This window comes from Ailuropoda melanoleuca, chromosome 14, assembly GCF_002007445.2.
Source record: "Ailuropoda melanoleuca isolate Jingjing chromosome 14, ASM200744v2, whole genome shotgun sequence".
NCBI lineage: Eukaryota > Metazoa > Chordata > Mammalia > Carnivora > Ursidae > Ailuropoda > Ailuropoda melanoleuca.
In genome coordinates this window covers 6048256-6075623 of record NC_048231.1, presented here as the reverse complement: position 1 = coordinate 6075623, position 27368 = coordinate 6048256, and the positions used below count along the sequence as shown (strand labels likewise).

The 27368-nt window shown below is 36.3% G+C and overlaps 1 protein-coding gene and 1 long non-coding RNA gene across 2 annotated transcripts in view; one reads left to right on the top strand and one right to left on the bottom strand.

Moving 5' to 3' along the window:
* The window catches only part of SGPP1 (sphingosine-1-phosphate phosphatase 1), a 32416-nt gene extending 26121 nt beyond the window's left edge, over positions 1–6295 (top strand). Inside the window, exon 3 of the mRNA XM_019793982.2 lies at positions 3856–6295. Coding sequence (XP_019649541.2) covers positions 3856–4407 — 552 coding nt within the window. The 3' untranslated portion in view covers positions 4408–6295. The remainder of the gene's footprint in view (positions 1–3855) is intronic.
* The window catches only part of LOC117795972, a 48138-nt gene that overhangs the window by 6880 nt on the left and 13890 nt on the right, over positions 1–27368 (bottom strand). The window lies entirely within an intron of this gene.

Here is a 27368-nt window from a genome sequence, read left to right as displayed (position 1 = left end):
ACTCTTAGTACTATCAGTGAATTTTTTTTTTAAAGATTTTATTTATTTATTTGACAGAGAGAGAGAGACAGCCAGCGAGAGAGGGAACACAAGCAGGGGGAGTGGGAGAGGGAGAAGCAGGCTCTCAGCAGAGGAGCCTGATGTGGGGCTCGATCCCAGAACGCCGGGATCACTCTCTGAGCCCAAGGCAGACGCTTAATGACTGAGCCACCCAGGCGCCCCTTCAGTGAATTTTCATTGAAGTCCTCATGTTAAAAAAAAAAAAAAAAAAAAGTTGAAAATTTAGTTTTTCACTCTAATTCCTAATGCTGAGAATATTAATTTTTTTCAATAAATGTATTGAGCACCTTCAATCTATAAGAGTAAATGCCTAGCTCTATGACAGTAGTCCAATTTTCTTTATTTAAAAACTGGTAATTAAGGTAACCCTAAATTTTTATCAAATTTGGACACTCCTTGAAAGGGGACAAAGATAGTTTTAATATTTATTCTCAGGACAAAAGAGCAAAATGAGATTGTTCCAGGCGAGCCATATCAGGGTATTTGTGAGGATCAAATATGGCACTAAATGTAAAGTATTAAAACAGTGTTTTCAGTACAGAAAATATTATTCCCTGAAAATGTTCTTTAGCCTAAGTTGAAAAAAAATTAGTTTCATCTATTTTTTGAAATAAGTTGAAAAAAGTTTCATCTATTTCTCTTAGAGTTCTTATCAAGCAAGACATACAATCAAGATGATGAGTCTAAAGAATTACTCTGTCTCAGTTTAACTAACCAAATATTTATTGCCTGCTTACTGTGTGCCAGCCTTTGGGTATATATGTATAAATAAGATAAAGCCTTTGCCTTTGAGAAATCACTAAATATGTAATATGTAATATAAATATGTAATGCAGTGATTCTCAACTGGGGCTGCAAAATGGAATCACTGGTGAGCTTTTTTTAAAAAAAATTGGTGCCCTACCCCCACTTCAATTCAATCAAAATCTCTGAGGATTGGCCCAGGCATCAATATTTGTAATGTTCCTGAGTGATTTTTAAAGGGCACAGGAGTTGTGAACCTTTGGTTTTCTGGTAGAAATAGAAAGCAAAGAAATGTGGTAACTGTTATAGCAGGTTTGTAGGAGATGCCATGGAGGTAAAGAGGAGGAAATTCCTTATTATGGGGTAGGAAGAGAAAGTTTATGGAGGAGATAGGTGCCTGAGCAGAATCTTAAATGGTTTGCCTAAAATATAGAAGGAAAGGTAATTCGAAGATGATAGAAAATAGAGTCTATAAATTCATTATGGGATATGGCATTCAAGTGTTATTTTTCCTTTTAAGGTTTTTTTATTTTTATTTTTAAGTAATCTCTGCACCCAACGTGGGGCTCGAACTCAAAACCCTGAGATCAAGAGTCACATGCTTCACCAAAGCATTATGCTAGACAGAAGCCAGATGTGAAATGCTCTATATGTCCTTCTAAGGAGTTTGAATACACAAATGATATTTATTGTTAGTTTATACTTTCATAAACATTTTGCTAAGTGATTATATCTTTCTTTGACCTACTACCAAAGGAGTCACTTATATAAAGGGAACACAATTACTTTTAAATAATCTCATTTCATATTTTAGAATTGGAAAATATCCACGAAAACTTGTTCTATATGGAAATAAATTTTAAAAATGCTTTCCTAATGATAGTTTTAATGTAATTGTTGAAAAACAGTAAAGATATTCACTTTCAAGTAATTTAGTAGATTTTGTTAGAATAGATAAATTCCTGTAAAGGATTCATTTATTCATTCATCCAGTAAATATTTGTGTGTCTGCAATGTGCTAAGCTTCCTAGGAAGGTGGTGGCTAAGGAGGATAATTTCCTCAGAATTTTTAGCTGCATATGCAGTTCTTATTCTCTTTAGTAATTATATCGTTAGCTATTCTTACATTTCATAGTATTCTGATTTAGAATTTTATATTGTTTAGAACAATGCATTGTACTGTTGACTTTACTGATCCATGGTAAAGTTTTTATAGAACTGCTGCGCAGTGAGAACACTGGCAGGAATTGGGGAGTATACTGAAGTCTTAAGTGTAAAAGGCAAACTTCAAAACTTTTGAATAACATACCTTTATGATCTTGTGGCAGGGAACGCTTTCTTAAACAAGAAATAATGATAAATACGACATTAAACTTTAGAACTTCTGTTCATCAAAAGATGCCATAAAGAAAATGAAAAGGCGTGCCACAAAATCCAAAAGAGATGTTTACAGAACATATTATTGATAAAAGATGTTATAGAAAGGATTTATATGAAAACCATATGAAAAAAAGCAAGAGAAAAGAAAATCTAAAACAACAGCTACAAGAAGACACAAATATGCATTATAGAAAAGGCATAACCCATAAACTCATGAAAAGATATTAATAATCAGGAAAATCCAAGTTAAACATCAAAAATGCCAACAATTGATGGGATGTAAATTTTTATAAACATTTTGGAAATTTTTTTATTGTCTTATAAAATTGAACATGCATGTATCCTATGATTCTGCCATTCTGTTCCTAGGAAACTCTTGCAGACCCATACCAGGCAACACTGAAACAAAGAACATAGCACTATTTGTAGTATCCCTGGTTGGTTTAAGAATAGATACCAGTTGAGAAAGCACTCCAGCTCAACCATAACCAATAAACTAATCCAAAACCTGTAAACAATTTAAACGACCATCAGTGGGAAAATGGATAAACTGTATAATCACACAGCAAAGTAATACGCAGTTGTGAAAGTGAATGATCTACAACTACATATAATGAATGAATCTATAAGACTTAATGTTAACTTATGCAAAAAGCAAGTCAAAGGAGACTGTATACTACATAACATTTTTCTAAAGCTCAGAAAGAAGCAAAACTAGATCTTTTTTTTTTCTGGAGGTATGTGATAAAAGTTTTTAAAAACAGGCATTTATTCAGCCGAAACTCAGGTTTCTAAATGCCTTCGTGGAGGATACATATGATAGAGTTGGGAGACAGCATACCAGAAGATTCAACATACTGGTAATATTAGGATCTTGTGGGGGGCAGTGATTTCACAGATATTAATTTTATAACTTCATATACACTCTACATATCTTTTTCTGTGTACCGATTATTACATAATAAGAATTTTAAGACAGAAAAACATTACGCAACTATAGTTGACCCTTTAACAACATGGGTTTGGATTGCATGGTTGTACTTACGTGCAGATTTTTTTACAGTACTGTGAATGTATTTTATCTTATGATTTTTTTCTCTTATGATTTTAACAGTTTCTTTTCTCTAGCTTACTTTATTATAAGAATACAGCATATAATACATATAACATTAAAAAAATATGTCTTAGTTGTTTAGCTATCAGTAAGGCTTTGAGTCAACAATAGGGTATCAGTTAAGGTTTGGGGGAGTCAAAGTTAATCTTCCACTGTGAATTTATGTGAATTTTCCACTGTGTTGGGGGTTGGTGCCCCTACTCCTCATGTTGTTTAAGGGTCAGCTGTGTAGTCTTTTTTCCCCCCAGAAATAAAACTACACAATTTAGGCATAATTTATTGTTGGGGACTTAAATACAAACTTTTGTATAGTATATATGTAGTTAATTTATAAAAAGGTAGAATTATGAAAACAATACTTCCATTATTATTGTCAAATTGATCTTTTTATTATCACTTAAAGTTTTATTACTTACTATGGTCAGTTAGTAAAAGTTTACTCTGAAGATGTGACATTTAAAAAATTTATATTTATTAACATTTAAAATGTGAAATATACATTTTTAAATGTCAAATATAGTATTATACTAAACAACTCTACTCTTCTCTTTTCCCAGGATATTATCGCTGGATTCCTATATACCATTTTAATCTTAGCTGTCTTCTATCCGTTTGTGGACCTGATTGACAACTTCAATCAAACTCACAAATATGCTCCATTAATCATCATCGGGCTTCACTTAGCCTTGGGGATCTTTTCTTTCACTCTTGACACCTGGAGTACATCCCGAGGAGACACAGCTGAGATTCTAGGAAGTGGTGCTGGAATTGCATGTGGATCTCATGTTACCTATAACATGGGTCTAATATTAGATCCTTCTCTGGATATTCTACCATTAGCTAGGCCCCCCATTACTGTGACTCTGTGTGGAAAAGCCATATTGCGGATCCTCATTGGGATGGTATTTGTACTAATAGTCAGAGATATAATGAAAAAGATCACCATTCCTTTAGCCTGTAAAATCTTCAATATACCATGTGATGATGTTCGAAAAGCAAGACAACACATGGAAGTTGAACTTCCTTATAGGTATATTACCTATGGAATGGTTGGTTTCTCTATCACATTTTTGGTTCCTTACATATTTTTCTTTATTGGTATCTCTTGATGGAGAAACTATTGTTTGTAAGAAAGGAGGGTATCAGTTACCGATATCTAAAAATATATTCTAGTTAAAAGCCAAATCAGAGTTAGGCTTTTGCAGGAATTTAACTTAAATAATTATTTAAGTAAATTCACAAGAGTCAGTGCATTTTATCATTGCACATTTAGATATTGTTTTAGGTGAGCTGAGCTATTTTAACAGGAAGAAAATGATAAGTATCCATTTAGAATGTTCATGTAATGTTTGGAGAGTTTTATGCTGTTATGAATTGGAGTTATATATAATATATATTAAGATACATAATGTGCAATTATGTATCTAATATATGTTATATATGAAATAATATAAGTTATTTTAAACTGTGGGGCTGTATTATAAAATCAATAATAATATGCAAACAGTGTGCCTGTATACCTGGGCTTAATACAGGCATGGTGTTATTAACAGATATTTAACGTTTATTTACTATGGGAGCCATTTCCTAATTGAATTGCATAATTACTAGGCCAGAATTCATATGCCACCACATAATGATTTACTGCCTCTTTTTACACTGCCATCACCTTTCATGTTACCCATGATGTTGAACATGGGAGGCATTTTTAATGGACCAAATTTTCAGAAAAATTAGTTTTTTTATTCCTTTTTTTTTTTTTTAACGTTCTGTACACTGTGTTGAATGTATTTTATTTGCAGTTGTTCTGGACATCAGTTTAATAATTCAGGTACTGAATTTTATTGCTTGCTAATTGTGCCTTTCTGTTGCTGAATTAAGAAATGCCATGTATACTGTGATATAAAAATAAGATGCTAACTTTATCTTAAGTTACACATAATCAGGCAAATATTTTTAAAATACATGTCAAACTAACAGGGCTAGAAGTAAGCCACCCTCAATTCTTTAGCCTTTGTTTTGAAAGAAATGTGGAATGGGCTAAACTTTCTCACTAATTTATTGGGAAGCTGAATGGATAAATATTTCCATTTTTGTAGGTATTTTTCTGTGCATTGTAAGTTATAGGAACAAGATATATTTTTTGTACATTGTCTTGATTGGAAATATCTACCTGCAGTATAAACAATGAATGGAAATTAATTGAAATTTATAGGTGGGACAATGCACATGCTTCATTTGTAAACAAACCGTTTTTCTAAATTATTTGGAAAGGATTGGATTTAGCAGTATTAGCTTTTAATGCCCATTTATTAGCTACTTAAGGTAAATTATAAAATCTAAAAGTATCAGTATTTCAGATCCTATTATTTTTTCAATTTTTATTATTTTCACAGTGGAAAATTTGGGTATCTTATTAAACTATTCTTTATTCTTCTGTCTGTGCCTTTATATTTTGAAGTGTAATTGTAGTTAGGTTAACATTAAGTTTATTTGTAGTAAGTTTTTCATAAAAAAGAGAATTAACTTTCCATATAAATGAGCATCAGGTATGGAATTACTGACTTTAGTGCAATATCTGTCTGATTATCCAGAATTATCACTTAAGATGTTTCTATTTTGGACAGCATAACTATTTGAGCTCATATTTTTGTAATTCCGATTGAGAATTTAGGGACATGGTAATTTTTACCAACACTGAATCTGATAATTTTAAATAAAGCAACTAAATTTGGGACCTTTACCTATTAGTAAGAAACCAAGACACTTAGGAACATATCGGTACGTTGGAAAATGTGCAAAGAACTTTTCTTTCAAAATTTGTTCAATGAATTGAATTTTAGGGACTATTTCCCATAATTTGGGTCTATGCTATCTTGTTAATTTTTATATCTAGCTTAAAAGGTATTTGAAAATATTCCATTTCTTTGTGGTTTATTATTTTCTGTCCTATAATAGTTCCATGCTAAGTGTATTTTAAAATAAAAGCCAAATTCAGAATTGAAGGGTGTTTTGTTTGCCTTCTATGCATTTGTCTCTGTATTATCTGATAGAGATGTATAAAATATGCCTAGGATTTTCATGCTAGCAGGCTTTTCCTCTGAAGCATTTTATTCAAAATCAGAGTACTGTTTTCAGTAAGAATTTCAATGAAGAAATTCTTCAGGGTTCCAGCCGACTTTGAGCTCCAATTATAATCATTCTGACACTGTACTTTTAGTGAAAAGTTTCATATTTCTTTAAGAAACTTATGAATAGGGGCACTGGGGGGCTCAGACAGTTAAGCAGACTCTTGTTTTCGGCTCAGGTCATCATCTCGGGTTGTGAGATTGGTCCCCACCCACTGGCTCCTTGCTCAGTGTGGATTCTGCATGAGATTCTGTCCCTCTCCCGTTCCCTCTCCTCACTCATGCTCGCTCTCTAAAATAAATACATAAATAAAATCTTTTTTTTTAAACTTATGAATAAAATATGTTTCAGCAAAATCTGTGGCCAAGAGTATTGTAGGTAGTTGACTGCTAATTCATTGTTTCAGGAATTAAAAATATTAGGAATAGGTATTTTTTTCAAGCTGTATAAACATATGGACATTTCATTTTGTAATTTTAAAATGCTGTGATGGGGCGCCTGGCTGGCTCAGTAGGTAGAGAGCACTCTTAATCTCAGGGTTGTTGAGTTCAAGCCCACCTTGGAGGTAGAGTAAAGCAATACTACTACAGTAGATTTACATAATTATTTTATTTACTAGCTTTCTTTATATATAGTCTTTATTAAATGTTTCTTTCAAAGACAACATAAAAATTCGGTGATAAAAGTATAATTTAAAAGAAAATTTTCATAAAACATCCCATAAGGATGAGTAAATACTAGAATATTTTTATTTTGAATATATGATAACACAATTTTATACAGCAAAGATTTTTTTATTTGCAAAGCAATTTCATTCTTGTTAACAAAGAATGTCTTCTCCAGATTTAAAAACCTGTTTAATCTGGACATGAGTAAGAACCAATTTTTAAAATTCAACTTTAGGGGCACCTGGGTGGGTCAGTCCATTAAGCGTCTGACTGTTGGTTTTGGCTAAAGTCATGATCTCGGGGTCCTGAGATGAAGGCCAGGTTGGGGAGTCTGCAGCTCTCCCTCTCCCTCTGCCCCTCCCCCCACTTGCATGTGCACTCTCTCTAAAATAAATGAATCTTTAAAAAAAAATAAAATTCAGGGGTGCCTGGGTGGCTCAGTCGTTAAGCGTCTGCCTTGGGCTCAGGGCGTGATCCCAGTATTCTGGGATCGAGCCCCGCATCGGGCTCCTCTGCTGGGAGCCTGCTTCTTCCTCTCCCACTCCCCCTGCTTGTGTTCCCTCTCTCGCTGGCTGTCTCTCTCTCTGTCAAATGAACAAATAAGATCTTTTTAAAAAAATAAAAAATTCAACTTTATAGCTGAATTAGTTTTTCTGAAAGGAGTTTTGTTTGCTAAGAAGATTTTTTGAGAAAGGGAACAAGCAATAGTTTGAGGAGAGTACTGTCACTGGACATAGTGGATGGTACCATGCAGGATATTTTGTCAAATTCTGTTCATGTTCTTCTAGTTTCTTCTGTAGTATACATAAGTTAAAAAGAAATCTCTTTACATTTGAATTTTAATTGTGGTTACATAAGCTGTAAATAGCACAATAAAAGTAAGTTTTAATGTGCTAAATGTAAAGGACATTTTAGACTTCATTTTTCAGCCCACCAAATCACTACAGGTCTTTATAAACAAAGCATGCCTTCCTTGTGAGACACAAAGGAGGGAAAATTCAAAGAAAGATAGAAGAAACATTTTTTTAAATAAGAATGTTTACAGAAATAAACACTAACTTGTTAACCTCAACTAGCTGGTGTTTACTAATTTTGTGTTTTTCCTTTCACCATCTGTAGTCTTGGTGTATTTTCCATGGATAAGTTCAAAGAGCCCAGCCCCTAGTACTGCAAGCAATAGGATATGACAGAATATGTTTGTACATTATGAGGTTTCCCCCGATTTTCTGAAAGCCAAATGAATTGTAAAATTGCTTTATGAACTATAATAACAGATTATATCATGATATCTGCAACAGCGTTCAACTATGTCACAAAGTCCATTATCTCAGGTTTTAAAAGTTCGTAGTTTGTAGTATCTGTTTGGTTTAATATGTATTTTTAAAGTTTTCTTTGTTACATGACATACTCTCATGAGATATAAAATGGATTCTTTAAAAAAAAATTACTATAGTAGTATTACCTCTTCAGATTTGAGGTTTATCCCTTGTCCTATATCAGGGGTTCTCTTAAATGAAATCCATTATAGCACATATCATAACCTCTAATTATCTTATATATTATTGACTTTTCAAATTTTCTGTCTTCATCTCTATGATGTAAGCTCCATGAGCAAAAGCAGCTTGTGCTTCTGTTTACTTCTGGGTCCCTGGGACACAGGAGGCATTCAATTAATATATGTTTATATTTTATTTAAAATTTTATTTAAAATTTTAAATTTAAACTATTTAAATTATTTATGGACACAAGCTGTAAAATTTTAGAATTAACATATACCTTAATTTATAAGTATCATTAATCAATTATAAACCTAAATACAGCATTTACATCTGAAATATTTTTTTACCTTTACTAAAAATAGTCTACATTTTCCCACTGTTATATATGTTAAGGGGAATTACCGAATTATAAGATATTTTAGACTATATGGGATCTTAGAGCTCATATATGGCAATTGTTTACCAAATTCACAAATCTATAACATTATTAGCAGACACAGGCATACTTCAGACATATTGTGGGTTTGGTTACAAAACACTGCGATAAAGTGAATATCACAATAAAGTGAGTCAAATCAATGTTTTGCTTTCCCAGGGCATATAAAAGTTATGTTTATACTATACTGTAGTCTATTAAGTGTCCAATAGCAATACATCTAAGGAAACAATGTACATACCTTAATTTAAAAATACTTTATGGCTAAAAAATGCTAACCATCATCTGAGCTTTCAGTGAGTCCTAATCACTGATCATCATCATCATCATAATGAAAATTTTGAAATACCGCAAGAATTACCAAATGTGACACAGAGACACAAAGTGAACAAATGCTGCTGGAAAAATGGCTCTGATTGAGTCGCTTGACGCAAGGGTTGCCACAAACCTTCAATCTGTAAAAAACCCACAATATCTGTGAAAAGCCATAAAATGAAGTATGCTTGTAATTATGCATAATCTTCTTAATTACTTACAGTCAGGTAGATTATAACTTTATAATACACTGTTGAACAGTTTGGGTTTTTTAAAGATTTTATCCATCTGTTTGAGAGACAGAATGTGTACAAGCAGGGTGAGTGGCAGGCAGAGGGAAAGGGAGAAGCAGGCTTCCCGCTGAGAACGGAGCCTGACGTCCTGGGATCATGACCTGAGCCGAAGGCAGATGCTTAACCCACTGAGCCACCCAGGTGCCTCTGCTGAACAGTTCCAAGTGAAATAAAATTTTGATGGGCTAAGAGCAGGGTGGTGGGGCAGAGGATACATTTTTTGTAGAAGAAATGGTGTGAACCAAAGCACAGAGATGGGAAGGTGTTAGACATGTTTAGCAAACAAATGCATTGCAGTCTGCATGGAGCATCAAGGTACCAGAAGGGAGCAGGAGGATATAAAGCTGAAAAGTTTGTTAACATGTTTAATAAACAATGAGTATAGGGTACCCGGGTGGCTCAGTTGGTTAAGCGGCTGCCTTCAGCTCAGGTCATGATCTAGGGTCCTGGGATTGAGCCCCACACTGGGCTCCCTGCTCAGAGGGGAGCCTGCTTCTCCCTCTCTTGCTCCCCCTGCTTGTGCTCTCGCTCTCTCTCTCCCTGTCAAATAAATAAACAAAATCTTAAAAAAAAAAATGAGTGTAAATAATGAAGTGTTGCCTTTCTTTACCAGTAGAAGAGCTGCACTATTTATTACTCACTTAGCTTGGGGATAAAATTACACCCAACTTGAAGGTAATCAAAACTATTGTTTGATAGATAAGTATTTGTTTCTTGTTTTTTTTTTAATCTGTGATAAAGAGCTTATGTGTTTTGCTTTAAGTTTTGTTTACTTATTAAGAGGAAAAACAAGGCAATTTCATATATTAATGTTGGATTTAAAATGAAGAAGCCCAAGGCCTTGAATTTGGGTGACACGAGATCATGAATGCTCTAGTTGCACTTATTGGGAGGAGGAAGCCCCCAGGGAGTTAATAAAACTTTGAATACGAAGTTGTCTGCTCCTTGCCTTCTAAACCTTCACTAGAGGGACGTAAAACAAACTAATGTTATACCCAGACACCTGCTAACAGACCACGAGGAAACGGGTCATGAGGATAAGGAAGAGGCTGCAGACCAGCTACAAGGAGCCTTCGTGTGTTGTACAGTGAGAACTCCCTCCCAGGGCGCTCACTCTGGGATTGCCAGTCATGCTCTCGGAATAACGTTAGTGTTCTTCAACTTACTTCTTATCCCACCATACTGAGACTGTCACATTTCTTCTATGGATTGAGGTCAGAACCTATCACATATATGACTAACCCCAACTGCTTGAGACATGAAGATTGCGAGGTGAGGGTAGAAAGGTGTTTGCTAGTAGAATCACAAACACCAAAATATGTTCCCCACTTATGAGGTAATCCCCAATACACGCATGACCACCTAATTTTCCTGATTCAACATTATTGTTCAAGAAGGCTCTTGACTTCCTCATTAAGACTATGTGTGACTTATTTTAAAAAGACATAATGACCATGTTTTTACCTTACAGTTAGCCCCAAACATGTTACCAGCTATTGCAGATCTGTAAGTATAGACATTCCATATATATCGTTCACCTGAAATTCTCATTCCAAAGATACTTGGCCTACTGTTTCATGAGATAGTTTCATAAGTAGAAAGGAAAGATTATAGACTTCTGTTTTGGGGGGCTTTAATACATTCCATGTTATGATATGTTAATGTCTCATAAAACTCGCTTCAGATTTTGGGCTTGCAAGCAGCGGTTTTTCTCAAATCCTGACCCTGACACTTTATAGAACTCTTTTGTCCATTCTTGTGAACATTTTTGTGTAAATTCCATTCTCTGTGAAGATGCTAGTGCCAAACTGGTATTGACTTTCATGTTCCCATTCTGTGTCTGTTCTCTCTAAAACACAGTGACAAAACAGGTTTGTGAAATAAAAGAAACACATTCAAGCCAGTATGTTACAGATGAAGAAATCAGAAGACCAGAAGTTTTGTTTTGAATTTATTTTGGACTTTGACCCTAATTTGCTATACCTTTAGGCACTAGCTGTGTCTTCTATGAGACACAGTTTCCTTACATATAAAATGAAGAGGTTAGACTTGATAGTCTCTAAGATCCCTTTCAACATTAAAATTTAATAAACTATATTAAACCAAGTAAAAACAAAGGGAATATTTCTATTGTTTGTACTATGCTACTAAAATTTAAAGAAACAAACTACAAATTTTAATCGATTTCCACTAAGGAAATGAGTTGAGGGAGCATATCTTGTCCTGTCCACAAAAAGTTTGCATACACCACTTTAAGAAAGTTATGTTTCTCTAAAAAGAAACAATGAGTTAATTGCTTTACAAGGGTCATAACATTGGTTTGAATGGCAAGGTTTAAAGTGACTTCGAAGTATTACCTAATTCAACCCACTCCAAATAGTTCTGAATTGTGATCACCCTAAACAGATAGTTTTTTGTTAAAAAATAAAAGTAGGGGGAAACAGGGTAGACATCAAAGACCTCAGTAATTCTATAATTCATTGAAAAAATCTTGCTAGCTATGGGGATGGATGTGTAAATGAAAAAGGGAGAAAAAAGAAAATCTCTGGAATCTCATTCAGAACTAAAACAGAAGAGAATCCTGGATAAGGCATGTAAAATTACCTTATTAACAAGCATAAACCTGGTATGAACCTTGAATATTCATGCTGCATTTTTGAAAATAAGACCCATGTAATATAAAACATTTTAAAATTGTAGAGCACAGTATCAAGTTATAAATATATTTTTTAAAGATTTTATTTATTAGAGAGAGAGAGACCAGAGCAAGTGAGAGAGAGCATGAGCGGTGGTGAGAGACAGAGGGTGAGGGAGAAGCAGATTCCCCTCTGAGCAGGGAGCCTGATGTGGGGCTTGATCCCAGGACCCTGGGATCATGACCTGAGCCGAAGGCTGACACTTAACCCACTGAGCCACTCAGGTGCCCCATAAATATTTTTTAAAATAAAGTAAGCCAAACAAAATCTCTACCTTTGTTCACTAGAACATTTCTAAATTTAATAATGCTTCCTGCAGAAAGGCATTTTAAAAATATAAGTTCTGTTAGAAAACATGAAGTAATTCCTGAATGTCATTCAGTGGTTTTCTTATGATGGTCCTACTGTATAATTTCTCAACTTTGTGATGGTGCAGAAGTGATATTTATTCAGTAGAAACTGTACATGGAATTTTGAATTTAAATATTTTCTGGCTAGTGATATGTAGCATGACACTCTTGTGATGCTGGGCAGTGGCAGTGAGCCCCCTCCCAGTCAGCCAAGTGATTATGTGGTTAAACAGCCAATACGCTTGCAACCACTCTGTACCCATACACCCACTCTGTTTTTCACTTTCAGTACAGTATTCAATGTTTTACATGATATATTCAACACTTTATTATAAAATAAGCTTTGTGTTGAATGATTTTGCCCAAATGGAGACTAATGTGTTCTGAGTCCATTTAAGGTAGGCTATGCTAAACTATGTTCAGTGGGTAAGGAATGCATTTTTGACTTCGATATTTTCAGCTTGACAGTGTGTTTACCAGGACATAAATCTGTGTTAAATGAAGGAAGATCTGTAATTGAAATTAAATACCAACACCTTCAGAATGTCATCAAGGCCCCACATAATCTGGCCTTACATACCTCTTTGACTCAAACTCCATTCCAATCACAATGGCCTATTTATCTAACTCAAGCATCACAGACTTTGCCACTGCCATCTCCCTTGCCTGGAATACTCCCCCCTACCTCTTCATATGGATGGCTTCCCCTCTTCATTCAATTAAATAGCATCTTCTCAATGAAGCTTTCCCTGGTCATCTTATCTAACAGAGTCCCCATCTCCTGTATGTTTTTCATTATAACATTATCTTGTATTTTGTTCATAGCACTGAAATTACCTTGTTTATTTGTTTGCTTTTTATATTCTTTCCTCACTAGTATGGAAGCTCTGTGAGGGCAGAGACCATATCTATCATATTCTATGCTTTATTCCCAGCACCTAGATTTAGTAGGAACTCAACACATATTTGTTTATGAAAGACTGAATGGATCTGCCTTATTATTTTAAAGTGCTGCATGGTGTAATTACATAATTCTACCACAGTTTATTTAACTATCACGCTATTAATGGGCTTTCAGATTGCTAACTTTTTGCTACAACAATGCTACTCTGAAGATTCTTTTTTAAAATTTTATTTATTTTAGAGAGAGAGACTGAGTGAGAGAGAGCATGTGCGTGCGAGCAGGGGGAAGGCAGGAGGAGAGGGAGAATCTCAAGTAGACAGTGCTCAGCGCAGAGCCGGGCGTGGGGCTTGATCTCATGATCCTGAGATGATGAAGTGGGCCAAAATCAAGAGTTGGATGCTTAACTGACTAAGCTACCCAGGCGCCCCATCTTGTGTCTTTTTGTAATTGCACGTGACTACATATAGGCAGGGAGCCAACGAGAAATAAGTAAATAAGACGATAGCCTGTCTTCTTCTCCAACATCATTTGTTTCCTTTTCTCACAGAAATTTGAAGAGCTCTCCTATACAAAATAATTTTTATGTATTTTATTTTTTTTAAGTAGGCTCCATGCCCAGTATGGAGCTGGATGCAGGCTTGAACTCACAACCCTGAGATCAAGACCTGAAGTGAGATCAAGAGTCAGATGCTTAACCAACTAAGCCACCCAGGACCATTAATACACAAAATAATTTTTAAACATAAAATAAGTCTTTTTTTTGGTAATAGCTCAGATCCAAAGAGAAAGTCTTACATTCTTACATCAAGAATGTATTCTCTGTCCCAATCTAGTTAGATTTCAAATTCTCTCATATCACAAAAATCACCATGGGATTGTAAGAAGATAGAACAAGATTTTTAAAATTACCTCTGCAAATAATCTTAAATTTGATGTTTCATCATCTCATGGTCTTAATCATCTCTCTTGGCTCCCTGCCTGTATATATCTTCAGCAACTTATACTGGAATGTTAAAAAGTGCTATGCTGAGCATTTTGCAACTATCATTTTAAATGGAGGTTTACTGTTATTTACATTAATTTTTATATTTAAAAACTTGCTATATTGAAAAAAATGATCTATTTTAAGAAAAATAATAGCAAGAATTAAAAGACGACAGATCTGTTAATATTGTTCCTCATGGCCAATAATTTCTTGTAGTCCTTACTCTTTCCCACCAGGCATCCCAAAATGGTTTTTTTTTTTTTTTTAAAGATTTTATTTATTTATTTGGCAGAGATAGAGACAGCCAGCGAGAGAGGGAACACAAGCAGGGGGAGTGGGAGAGGAAGAAGCAGGCTCACAGCAGAGGAGCCTGATGTGGCTCGATCCCATAACGCCGGGATCACGCCCTGAGCCGAAGGCAGACGCTTAACCACTGTGCCACCCAGGCGCCCCCCAAAATGGTTTTTAAAAATAAAAGTAATTGTCTCATTTATCTGAATGTCTAGAAGTAGTAGGCTCCAGGCCATGTTTGATCCAGTGCAATCTAAAGCCATGGAAATAGATATAACTGCTTCTGGAGCAATCTGCACAACGTATGTTTCATCTCAAAGACAAACACCATAAACTTATTTTGCTGAAGGGCTATTATGAAGAATTATTTAAATTCTGTCGATAGGGGGCGCCTGGGTGGCTCAGTCAGTTAAGCATGGACCTTCACCTCAGATCCTGATCTCAGGATCCTGGGATGGAGCCCTCATTGGGCTCCTTGCTCAGCAGGGAGTCTGCTTCTCCCCCTGCTCCTCCCCCTGCTTGTGCTGTCTCTCTCTCTCTCTCTACCAAACAAATAAAATCTTTAAAAAAAAATAAATTCTGTCGATAGGAGTTGATAAATAACAAGATTCAACCAAGTAAGTTTGAAGATCTAATTGGCTTTATTAAACAATTCATGAACTGGGCAGCACTCCATCTAGCAAGTATAGAGGCACTCCAAGGACTAGTATTAAATAGGTTTTTATAGATCAAGGTTGGGGCGGGGCGACAAGAAATAGATTAGCAAAAGAAAAGGATTATTTCAAGGAGGCTGTTTGCTAGGGGAAAAAGCAAAGGTTACCTCATCTTTCTTTGGGGGATGGAGAGGACCCAGGTGACAGAGTCATTGGTGCTGATATAAGAAAAATTCCCTGACTGCTCAGTTAAGGCCACATTTCTGGGGGAGATTCAAACTGCAATTAGATTGGGTATTAAGCCCCAGTTTGGGAACCTGGTCTAAGTGACACCACTTTGGGCCTGCGGTTTGCTTTTTTAACAGAATGCTACAGTCAATTAATGATGTCTACCAAGGGCAAAGGTAAGAGGAGGTAGAAGATAGGAAGCCAATGCAAGAAACACTAAAATCCAGGGGCACCTGGGTGGCGCAGTCGTTAAGCGTCTGCCTTCAGCTCAGGGTGTGATCCCGGGGTTATGGGATCGAGCCCCACATCAGGCTCCTCTGGTAGGAGCCTGCTTCTTCCTCTCCCACTCCCCCTGCTTGTGTTCCCTCTCTCGCTGGCTGTCTCTATCTCTGTTAAATAAATAAAATCTTTTTTAAAAAAAAGAAAGAAAGAAACACTAAAATCCAGACTGAAAAGGAGAGAGTTCCCAGAAGAATAAAGAGATCAACAGTGTCTAACGGTACTAGAAGGATTCAGGATGATGGTAGAAAAAAAGCCATGGATGTCTTGTTTACCTTTATAAAAGAAATTTTAATAGTGTATGTGGTAGGGGAAGTAGTCAAATTTTAATAAATAATTAAATGATATTATTTTAAAGGGAAAAAAGGATTTGGGAAATGAGGTAGTAAATACAATTCTGAGGTTTATAGATTTGTGAAACTGGTAGATACTACATGCTAGAACTGATTTTATTACATACAGTTTTTAAAAATCTACATTAAATCTAAGATTAGACTGTATCTGAATCAATAAGAATGTAAAATCTAAAGCTAACAATATCTGATCATAAGCAATAAATTAAGCTTTTATCTTATATTTGTCAAACAAAGAGAAAACATTAGGGAACCACATCAAGGGGATCAGCTCAACCACCTGAAGCTATGATTCTCCATGTGCAGTCTCCTGACCAGCAGCATCAGCATCACCTGGGAACTTGGTGGAAAGGCAATTCCTGGCTCCCATCTCAGGCTTTCTGAACGGAAAACTTTGGGACCCGGACCCAGCAATTTGTTTAACAAGCCCACCAGGTGATTTGGATGTACACTCCAGTTACTGTATTATAACAGCACTTTCTCATTAAATAAGCCACATAGTTATTAAGTTACTAATCCACTTGGTCTGCCCACCCTAGATTCTGTACTGCCAAATCCTTTCATGGGGTTAGAGCCAACTTAAAGTCTTTTAAGGGTATTGTGGTCTATTGACTGGCTGTGGTCTATTAAGCAGCTCTGGAGAAAAAAAAAAAAAGAAAGAAAGCAAGCTCTGAGCTAGAGGAAAGATGATTACTCACACTGGGGGCCAGCAATCCCCACAAGTAAGAGAACTTCCTCTCCCTAATGCCCTCTCCCCAACTCCCCATGGCTTGAACTCAGAAGTCTCAGGCACCCTGAGCAAATTCCTGACACACCAAAACTTCATACAGTAATTTCTGACACATTCATCTGTGAAGAACAATTTTCAGTTTTTGACTCACTACCCATTTACATGTCTGACAAAAATTCTTCCTTTTTACAAAAGTTTATTTGTACATCTGCTACACTGCTTTATTAAACATTATACTGCATTTCAAAATAATGAGATCCTTTAAAAAGATCCCTCCATCTAAAAAGCATGCTTCTCTCTCTCTCTCTTTTTTTAAAGATTTTATTTATTTGACACACAGAGAGAGAAAGCAAGCACAAGCAGAGGGAGTGGCAGAGAGGGAGAGGGAGAAGTCTCCCCGTTGAGTGGGGAGCCCAACGTGGGGCTCAATCCCAGGACCCCGGGATCATGACCTGAGCTGAAGGCAGACGTTTAACCAACTGAGCCACCCAGGTGCCTCAAAAGCATGCTTCTCTTGCCAAGTTCTCCCTTTCAGTCTTGTGATTATCTAAGGTCTATACTTAAAGTAATTAATATTTGGCCTCCCCATAAAATATCAACCTAGTATCAAAAAACAGATTATCTAGCCAAAGTCATAGGGTTGACTCAGCTGAACCCGTGCTCACTATGCAAGACTTTCTTACTTTCTCTGTTGACTGTGATTTGGTTCCTTCACTGGTCAGTCTGTGTGCTATGGGCATGAGGCTAGAAATGGCAATGTCACATCTGCAAAGCCTATGTATGCCAAGAAAGAAGGTCTAAGAACCCCACCACTTAGATCAATAATTGTGTGATTCATATTTGTAAAACTGGTGAAGAACATTTCTTTTTCAGTGTTTTATTTTCTTTTGTTTCAGAGAGGAAGAGAGAGAGAGAGAAGGAAAGAGAAGGGGAGGGCGGGCAGAGAGAGAATCCTAAGCAGGCTCCATGCCCAGGGCAGAGCCAGACTCAGGGCTCAGTCTCATACCCCTGAGATCATGACCGAGCCAAAACCAAGAGTTGGACACTCAAAGGACTGAGCCACCCAGGTGCCCCTTTAACAGGCATTTTCATTTTTCTATTAAAAAACAACAACAACACTAAGAGGGACACCTCCCTCTGTCCCTCTCCCTGCTCACACACTATCTGTCTGAAATAAATTTTTTAAATCTTAGGAAAAAAAAATGCCCATTAATGATCAAGATTTATAATGAAAATTATACTATGGGTTTAATAGATATCTGCACCATCAATTTCAAAGCATTGTTTATAACAACCTTAAGAGTGACATCTCTGTTTCTCTTTCTGAACTTTCTGAACTGAAAACAAATCAATAATTCATTTCAATTAGTACATCCAATCATTTCAATTAGTACAAAAATCATGTATCACTAATGTTTACTAATAATCGTGCAACAGCATAAACTACCATGGTTCGAATAACCTTCACTTATCAACATTTAAATTGACACTATTTTTTTTTAAGATTTTATTTATTTGAGAGAGAGAGTGTGCACACAAGTGGGGGGAGGGGCAGAGGGCAAAGCAGACTCCCCCGCTGAGCAGGAGCCCGATGCTAATGCCGGGGGCTCGATCCTCGGACCACGAGATCACGACGTAAGCCGAAGGCAGCCGCTTAACCGACTGAGCCACCAGGTAACCTACTTCTACTGCATTCAATAACGTGTATTTAATAACTTCAGTTTTTTCTAGCGTAAACTGAACAAACTGAAATTTTTTACTTCTGCCTAAATTTATCCAGATATTTCAAATCAGCATTTTATTTTTCTGCTTTGCAAGCAGAAAGTCCTGAACTTGAAATACTTCACTTTAGGGGCGCCTGAGTGGCTCAGTTGGTTGAGTATCTGCCTTCGGCTCAGGTCATGACCTCGGGGGTCCTGGGATGGAGCACCACATCCAGCTCTCCACTCAGCGGGGAGTCTGCGTTTCCCTCTCCCTCTGTGATCTCTCTCTTGCTTTCACTCTCTCTCAAATAAATAAAATCTTAAAAAAAAAAATACTTCACTTTAAGGACAGTTCTATTGCAGGAAAGAAAAATCCCACAAATCAGTACCCTAATAATTATAAAACTATAAAATGGTTGGAAAGAAATGTGTACCTCTCTTATGCTTACTGGAGCTTTAGACTCCAATAAAAAAAATCTCATCTGATTAAGGACTGAGCAGAGGTAGGGAACAGTTTTCCAGGTCTAAAAACAAATCAGTAACAAGAGGATGAAGACTTCCCAATTGTTAATAATTATCAGTTCAAACTATAAAAGGCTACCAGGTATTACCAGATTGTAAATTAATCTTCATTACCAGACTTGTACAGATCTTCCTCTCTACCATGTTCAAAAAAGAGCACAACTAATGCAGTGGTGGGAATTTCCAATATTATATACCTAGCAAATATATCATTAATAATACTGGAGAAAACTTAACCTACATATGCTACCTTTTTCAAGGTTCTCAATATATAAATGTTTCAAATAAGTGTTCAATACAAATTCTGATGATACAGGTTGGCATTTAAAAAGATTTTGTTCTATTTCTGTTTATGGTGTTTCTAGGATAGTAGTCTGAATATTTTTACCTTATGAAGAGTGTGTTCTCACTTGAATCAAAATTAGTGACATTTTGAAAATGTAGTAATATGTATAACCACATAAGAGTAAAAGAGTAGTTGTTTTTTCCAGAGAAAGAACTTCTCTGATCCTTTGCAGCTATTCAAAACAGTATATTGGAGGTTTACAAATTCAGGAAATAACATTAACAACTTACTTTTACTGTCCGTGATAGAGAAGTCCTAAACTAATCAGCAGTAATTTGCACATTTTTATATTATATATACTTCAAAGTGTATTGATTTATAGCTAAATGTCAGTTGTCCCTCTGCTTCTCCCCCCGCCCCCCCGCTTGCAGACACGTGCTCTCTCACTCTCTCAAATAAATAAATCTTAAAAAAAAAAAAAAGTAACTCTCTCATCACAGAAAGGATGTTTGAGTTCCATGCACTAATTACTCCATGTATAGTTTTGGATTTTTTGGCCAGGAAAAAACTTGAAAATTATATTTTCATTCTTACATCTTGAATTTTCACCTATTTTAGAATGCAATTAAAATACTTAATTGTATCAGCTTGGAGAGTTTGATTAAAGAATAAAAAGCATTCTGTCAATGCAGTACTTACTATTCACTACCAAACTTTGTGGACTGTACATTCATCATAAAAAATGTTTAAGTGTTCATTCCCAATCTTTAATTAACAAATTATATGTACTATAAAAATATTCTTCATATTATAAGATACACACAGAATAAGGATTTTTAAAGAACGAGATCTTTAAAATAATTTTTACTTATTAACATTTCTCAAATATTTTGCTCTCACCAAAAAGATTAATAATGATAATTTCATTATTTTTGAAAATCTTGGTTTTACATATTGGATATGAAGATACTTGTGAGTGTGAGTCTACATTCAATATATTTTACTTCTTGGTTTTAATGTTATTATAGATGAAAAACATACCTCAAAAAGGTAGTAAGATTCAAAGGGAATTAGTACAAAATAAGGATACTCACTTATTCTATCCTATATCTTAACTATGGGGATTTCTGTGAAATTCCACTAGAAATATCCATCTTCCCTAACCTCAACCAGAAGATGTTGCATTTTTATATCAAAAAATAGATTAAAAATCTACTATAACTCTTCATCTAGAAAGTTTTCAAACAAATTTGACAGTGAACACTGAATTTCAGTGTACTTGAATTTTTATAGGCGAAAACTGTCATTTTCAGCAATAAAATCACACAACAGGAAACATTTCCAAGCATGTACTTTCAAATTATACATGCTTTTGATAAGAAATTACTTTTCCAAATAGCCGAGGGTCCATTTCTGGGTTCTCTATTCTGTTCCATTGGTCTATGTGTCTTTTTTTGTGCCAGTCTTTGCGATCACAGCTTTGTAGTACAGCTTGAAATCCGGCATTGTGATGCCCCCAGCTTTGTTTTTCCTTTTCAACAGTTCCTTGGCTATTCCTGGCCTTTTCTGGTTCCACACAAATTTAAGGGTTGTTTGTTCTAGTTCTTTGAAAAATGTCATTGATATTTTGATCGGGATAGCATTGCAAGTGTAGATTGCTCTGGGTAGCATGGACATTTTAACTATGTTAATTCTTCCGATCCATGAGCATGGAATATTTTTCCATCTTTTTGTGTCTTCTTCAATGTCTTTCAAGAGTGATTTGTCTCAACATTTGCTGCAACATGGACGGCACTGGAGGAGGTAATGCTAAGTGAAATAAGTCAAGCAGAGAAAGACAATTATCATATGGTTTCTCTCATCTATGGAACATAAGAACTAGGAAGATCGGTAGGAGAAGAAAGGGATAAAGAAAGTGGGGTAATCAGAAGGGGGAATGAAGCATGAGAGACTATGGACTCTGAGAAACAAACTGAGGGCTTCAGAGGGGAGGGGGGTGGGGGAATGCGATAGGCTGGTGATGGGTAGTAAGGAGGGTACGTATTGCATGGTGCACTGGGTGTTATATGCAAGTAATGAATCATTGAACTTTACATCGGAATCCGGGGATGTACTGTATGGTGACTAACATAATATAATAAAAAAACATTTAAAAAAAAAAACAGACAAAGACCCCACCAAAAAGGAAAATTACAGACCAATATCCTTGGTGAACATGGATGCAAAAATTTTCAGCAGGATACTAGCTAACAGGATCCAACAGTACATTAAAAAGATTATTCCCCATGATCAAGTGGGATTTATTCCTGTGCTGCAGGGGTTGTTCTACCCCTGAGACTAATAAATAACAACAACAACAACAAAGAAATTACTTTTCTATTCCTTGTTAAAAGATCACTGTTACCTGAAATAATCAGATCAAGTGCTCCTTTTTTCTGTTCCCCAAAATATCTGCCAACATTGTATTTTACAGAAAGCCACTTGTCAGCACAAGAAACACAGGAAATTTAAAACTCTTTCCTTTTGGTATAAAGAAAATGTGTAATTTCTCTTCACTTTGGCAACTCTATTAAGTATTTTGCCACAGAAAAATCAGTGAACCTCTCCCTCTTTTGTATAAAAATTTTTTATATTCATTCTACATAATTAAAAAGTATTATAAAGGGTTACACTAAAATTTATAGTCTTGTTTTATTAAAATAACTTGATTGATGATATACTGTAGAAGTTTGTACGGTCTGGCTCCAACTTTCTTGTTATATCTTGCTATGATGTATCCAGTGATTTAAATTCACATGTGTTATAGTACTGTAACCATATTCCAGAAAATTCATTTATTCTAGTGAAGTCAGTTGCTCCACTAAAAAAAAATCAATTTTGGGGGCCCCTGGGTGGCTAAGTCAGTTAAGCATCTGCCTTCAGCTCAGGTCATGATCCCAGGGTCCTGGGACCAAGCCCTGCATTGGGCTCCCTGCTCAGTGGGGAGTCTGCTTCTTCCTCTTCCACTACCCCATCCATAGGTGCTCTCACTCTCTCTCTCTCAAATAAATAAATCTTTTTAAAAAATCAGTTTTGTTTTCCCATGAAAAATTGTTATTAAAGAAGTCATTATTAAAAACATAATCTCTCTGGGATATCTTTCTTTTTTTTTTTCTGCTTTTAAAGATTTTATTTATTTATTTGACAGAGAGAGAGACAGCCAGCGAGAGAGGGAACACAAGCAGGGGGAGTGGGAGAGGAAGAAGCAGGCTCCCAGCGGAGGAGCCTGATGTGGGGCTCGATCCCAGAACGCCGGGATCACGCCCTGAGCCGAAGGCAGACGCCTAATGACTGAGCCACCCAGGCACCCCATGGGATATCTTTCTTTTAATGGCTTAAGAAAACAGTTCTTCCTGTATTTCATTATTGACTCTGAATTTAACAAATAGCATAAGCTAAGACATATTAGAAACACTTTACTTTCATCCAAATTAATAGGAACCCCCCACACTGCATAATTTGTTCTAACGCTTGTTTCTTCAACCTTCCACCATATTTTCTATGCATATTCTTTTTAGTATATGTTACCTAAAAGAATGAGTGTTAGTTGTCTCTTCTTAAAAATTCTTTAAATTATTTTAGCTATTTTAACTGTGGCAGGAAGGAATAGTGTGTAAGTGTTGTGGTAAATTGGTTTCTTTTTAACGTTGCTATTTTTGTTTCGTCTTTCATTGTTAAGAAACCTCAGAAGAAATCTTAGAATTCTATACATTTATCACTTAATTTATTGTGAAATTGTATAAAGTGTTGCATGTCACACAATTTTATTTTTTTAATTTTATTTTACTTTTTAAGTAGGCTCCATGCCCAGCGTGGAGCCCAATGTAGGGCTTGAACTCATGACCCTGAGATCAAGACCTGAGCCTTTAATCAAGAGTCAGATGCTTAACCAACTGAAGCACCCGGGCACCCCAATGTCGCATAATTATAAACATCACTGAAAAGATTGCTGAGGTTTAGCTTCATATTCTGGATGCAGAGATTTTTAAATACCTTGATAACAGTGTTTTGTTTATTAGCTAACATCTCAAACCATGCTAGTTACTAAGACAAGATTCACCTGCTAGAAAAGTGGATAGAAATCCATATTTCAAATAGTCTTTGTAGTTGCTAATTCTTTTAGCTGACTTCTTGTTAATCCCATTAAGCTGCCATTTCTATCACATATTTTGGCTAAGAGACCATACTAGAAGAAAAGTCTAATTCTGCTATTTTGTTGTTGCTTTTGCTTTTATTTTTTTTAATTAATTATTTTTAAAATTTTATTTGAGGGGCGCCCGGGTGGCTCAGATGTAAGTGTCTGCCTTCGGCTCAGGTCATGATCCCAGGGTTCTGGGATCAAGCCCGCATTGGGCTCTCTGCTCAGAGGGAAGTCTGCTTCTTGCTATCACACTCCCCTTGCTTGTGTTCACTCTCTCGTGTCTCTCTCTGTCAAATAAATAAATAAATAGATAAATAAAATCTTTAAAAAAATGTTTTTTTATTTGAGAGAGAGCGAGCACGCATGTGCACGAGTGGGGGGAGGGGCAGAGGGCAGAGGGCGAGGGAGAAGCAGACTCCTTGCTGAGCAGGGAGCCCAACAGGACACAGGGTTCGATCCCAGGACCCTAAGATCATGACCTGAGCTGAAGGCAGACAGACGCTTAACTGACTGAGCCACCTAGGCACCCCGATTTTGCTTTTATTACTGATCTTTTCAATTTTTGTCTTCTTTGTGTGACTGTTTAAAAATTGTATGCTTACTGTCTTAGGCCAGTTTCTTAAGAAGCAGAGTCTGAGATGAGGATTCCAGTGACTTTTTTTTGAGAGAGTGATGTTATGAAACCTGTAAGGCAGTGGGGAAAACAGAACAGGGTAGGAGAAAAGGCTAACCAAAGATGTGGGTTCCAGTTGAAGTTTATCCTCAGTCTGATCCCACAAGGAGCTCTGGAGTATGGATGTTGCCAGGAAGTCATCTCACCTTGAGGACAGGAAGCAAGCCTTACATTCAGTTATCAGCTTCAGGTTGCCTGGGGTGTGGGTGGGAGCGGGGTGGTAGTGTCAAACCTCTCTAATTAGGTAGCCCCCTTCATTTCAGGGCAATTCTCCCAGGCAAAAGGTTACAACTGTGAGCTGTTAGCCAAGAATCGACAGCATATGGGGAATGGGTGCAATGACCAGGAAAGAGGATCTTGGCAAGGCACCAATACCTCTTTTGTGAAGTTAGTGTAGTTAACACTAGATATTATAATTGGTTAATCTTTTTCTTTACCATTGTGCAATGCATCGCAATGTGCTAAAATGGAGCAAACACAGAAGAGTGACACCTGAATTCTTGCTCTTGTTCCTGGATACCCACCACCTTATGTGACCATGTGACCTTCAGACTGAGTAAAGATGCAAGTGGCATGCCATTTATTAAATATTAGTAAAAATTAATTTCCTGTTTGTAGGTAAAAAATAAAATTAAATATAATTTCTAATATTTTATTCCCGAACCTCAGTGAGTTACCCTGCAAAATCCAGCTTGGAGATCACTACACCAGTCAGCAATATCCACAAAACACAGGCCTATAAAACATGTCAAATAGAAAAGGCCGGTCTTCTATATCCTTTCGCTTCCCCTTTCAGTGTATTCCTTATATGGACACCCTGCCCCATATTTTCCTGTCTTCTACAATGTATCTTCAGGCTTGCCAGAATCTCCCATTTCCAACACTGCCTTCCTAAGTAAAATTTCTACAGATCAGTAAAACCAATGTTCCAGTAGAAAAATAAGCAAGAAATAGCTAACTCATTGAAATGAAAAACACCTAGTAAAAATGTCAATCAAAACTGTAATGCAATAGCACTTTTTCACTTTTTTTTAAATAATCATTTTTTTAAAGATTTTATTTATTTGAGAGAGTGAGAGAGCACATAGAAGGAGGGGGAGATGCAGACTCCCCACTGAGCAGGGAGCCTAATGTGGGACTCAATCCTAGGACCCAGGGATCATGCATGACCTGAGCCGAAGGCAGACACTTAACTGACTAAGCCACCAGCACTTTTTCACTTATTGGATGACGAGGCTAAAATAATTTCATAATACATTGGGATATATAAGTTTGGAGAAATAAATTTTTCATGGTGGTCAAGTTTGGCAGTAGCTGTCAAAATGTAAAATGCACATCTCTTCGGCCCAACAATTCGGTTTCTAATAATTTATGCAAAAGATATACTTGTATATGTGCATAAAGATGCATGAGCAAGGGTATTTACAGCATTGTAATAAAAGAAAACAATTACGCCATATCCACAATAAGCCAAATTATAAAATAATGTATGTTTTGTATGCATATATGAACAAATCTATAAGGTATATTGTTAAATGGCCATTGTATGTTACATGCTGATATAGGCATGTAATATTTCTGGTGGGAAAGACAAAAAATTGGTATGTTGTTTGCCTCCTGCATAAGAATCTGGGTGGTTGGGATAGGGGTTGAAGGGCAGCTTTCTTTTCATGTGTATCTTTGTTTAGGGGTATATAATTTTTTTATATCCAACAAGTTCCACTCCCGTTCTGTTAGCCTCGCTGGTGTTGGGAATGGGGGTAGTCACCTAAAAATGGATCCTAACTGGAAGGTTAAATAATTGATTACCATCTAGAAAAAGGATTCTGAAAATATGGACTGAGGACCCCTGAAGATCTCTAAGACCCATTCAAGAAGTCTGAGAATTCCTCCCTTTTCCTACCCCATATCTGTATGAGGCCAGATTTTCTTCAAATATTCAAACCAAAGAACATGTCACAACTGAATGAATGGCAGAGGCATCTATTAGAATCCAGGTGTCTTATATATGCCAGACTTTAAGGAGATTTGCAAATATGTAAAACAGAGCAACTCTCTTACTACCTATTTTTAAATATATTTTTCAGGGGTGCCTGGGTGGCGCAGTCGTTAAGCATCTGCCTTCTGCTCAGGGCGTGATCCTGGCGTTCTGGGATCGAGCCCCACGTCGGGCTCCTCTGCTGGAAGCCTGCTTCTTCCTCTCCCACTCCCCCTGCTTGTGTTCCCTCTCTCGCTGGCTGTCTCTCTGTCAAATAAATAAATAAAATCTTTAATAAATAAATAAATAAATAAATATATTTTTCATAAAATGTTACTTATGTTAACATGTAATGGGTTTAATATTATTATTTAAAAATAGGTAAATATTTAAAATTTTTATTTTAATTTCAAATGTGTAACTATCGACAGACATGTAAACAAAAGCTCTTTGGGGTCCTGAATAATTTTTTAGAGTGTAGAGGGGTCCTGAGAACAAAAAGTTTCAGAATTACTGATCTAAAATGCTCTCTTCCTGGGACACGCAGGTAGCTCAGTCAGTTAGACATCTGCCTCTCTGCTCAGGTCATGATCCCAGGGTCCTGGGATCAAGCCCTGCATCGGGCTCTCAGCTCAGCGGGGAGCCTACTTCTCCCTCTCCCCCCTGCTTGTGCTCTCTCTTTCAAATATAATAAATAAAATAAAATACTCTCTTTATTCATCTTCTCTCTCTCTCTCCTGGCATCATTAGCATGTTTCCTCCTGGACATGGAGATCCGTGTACCTATATCACTGCCTCTACTCGAAGAGACAGGACCCTTTGCATTCATCACAGTACTCAGCAATGCTCTGCATGTAACAGAAGCACAAGAAGAATTTTTTTCTGATAAGAATTTGCTGAATCCAAAAAATGAATTTTG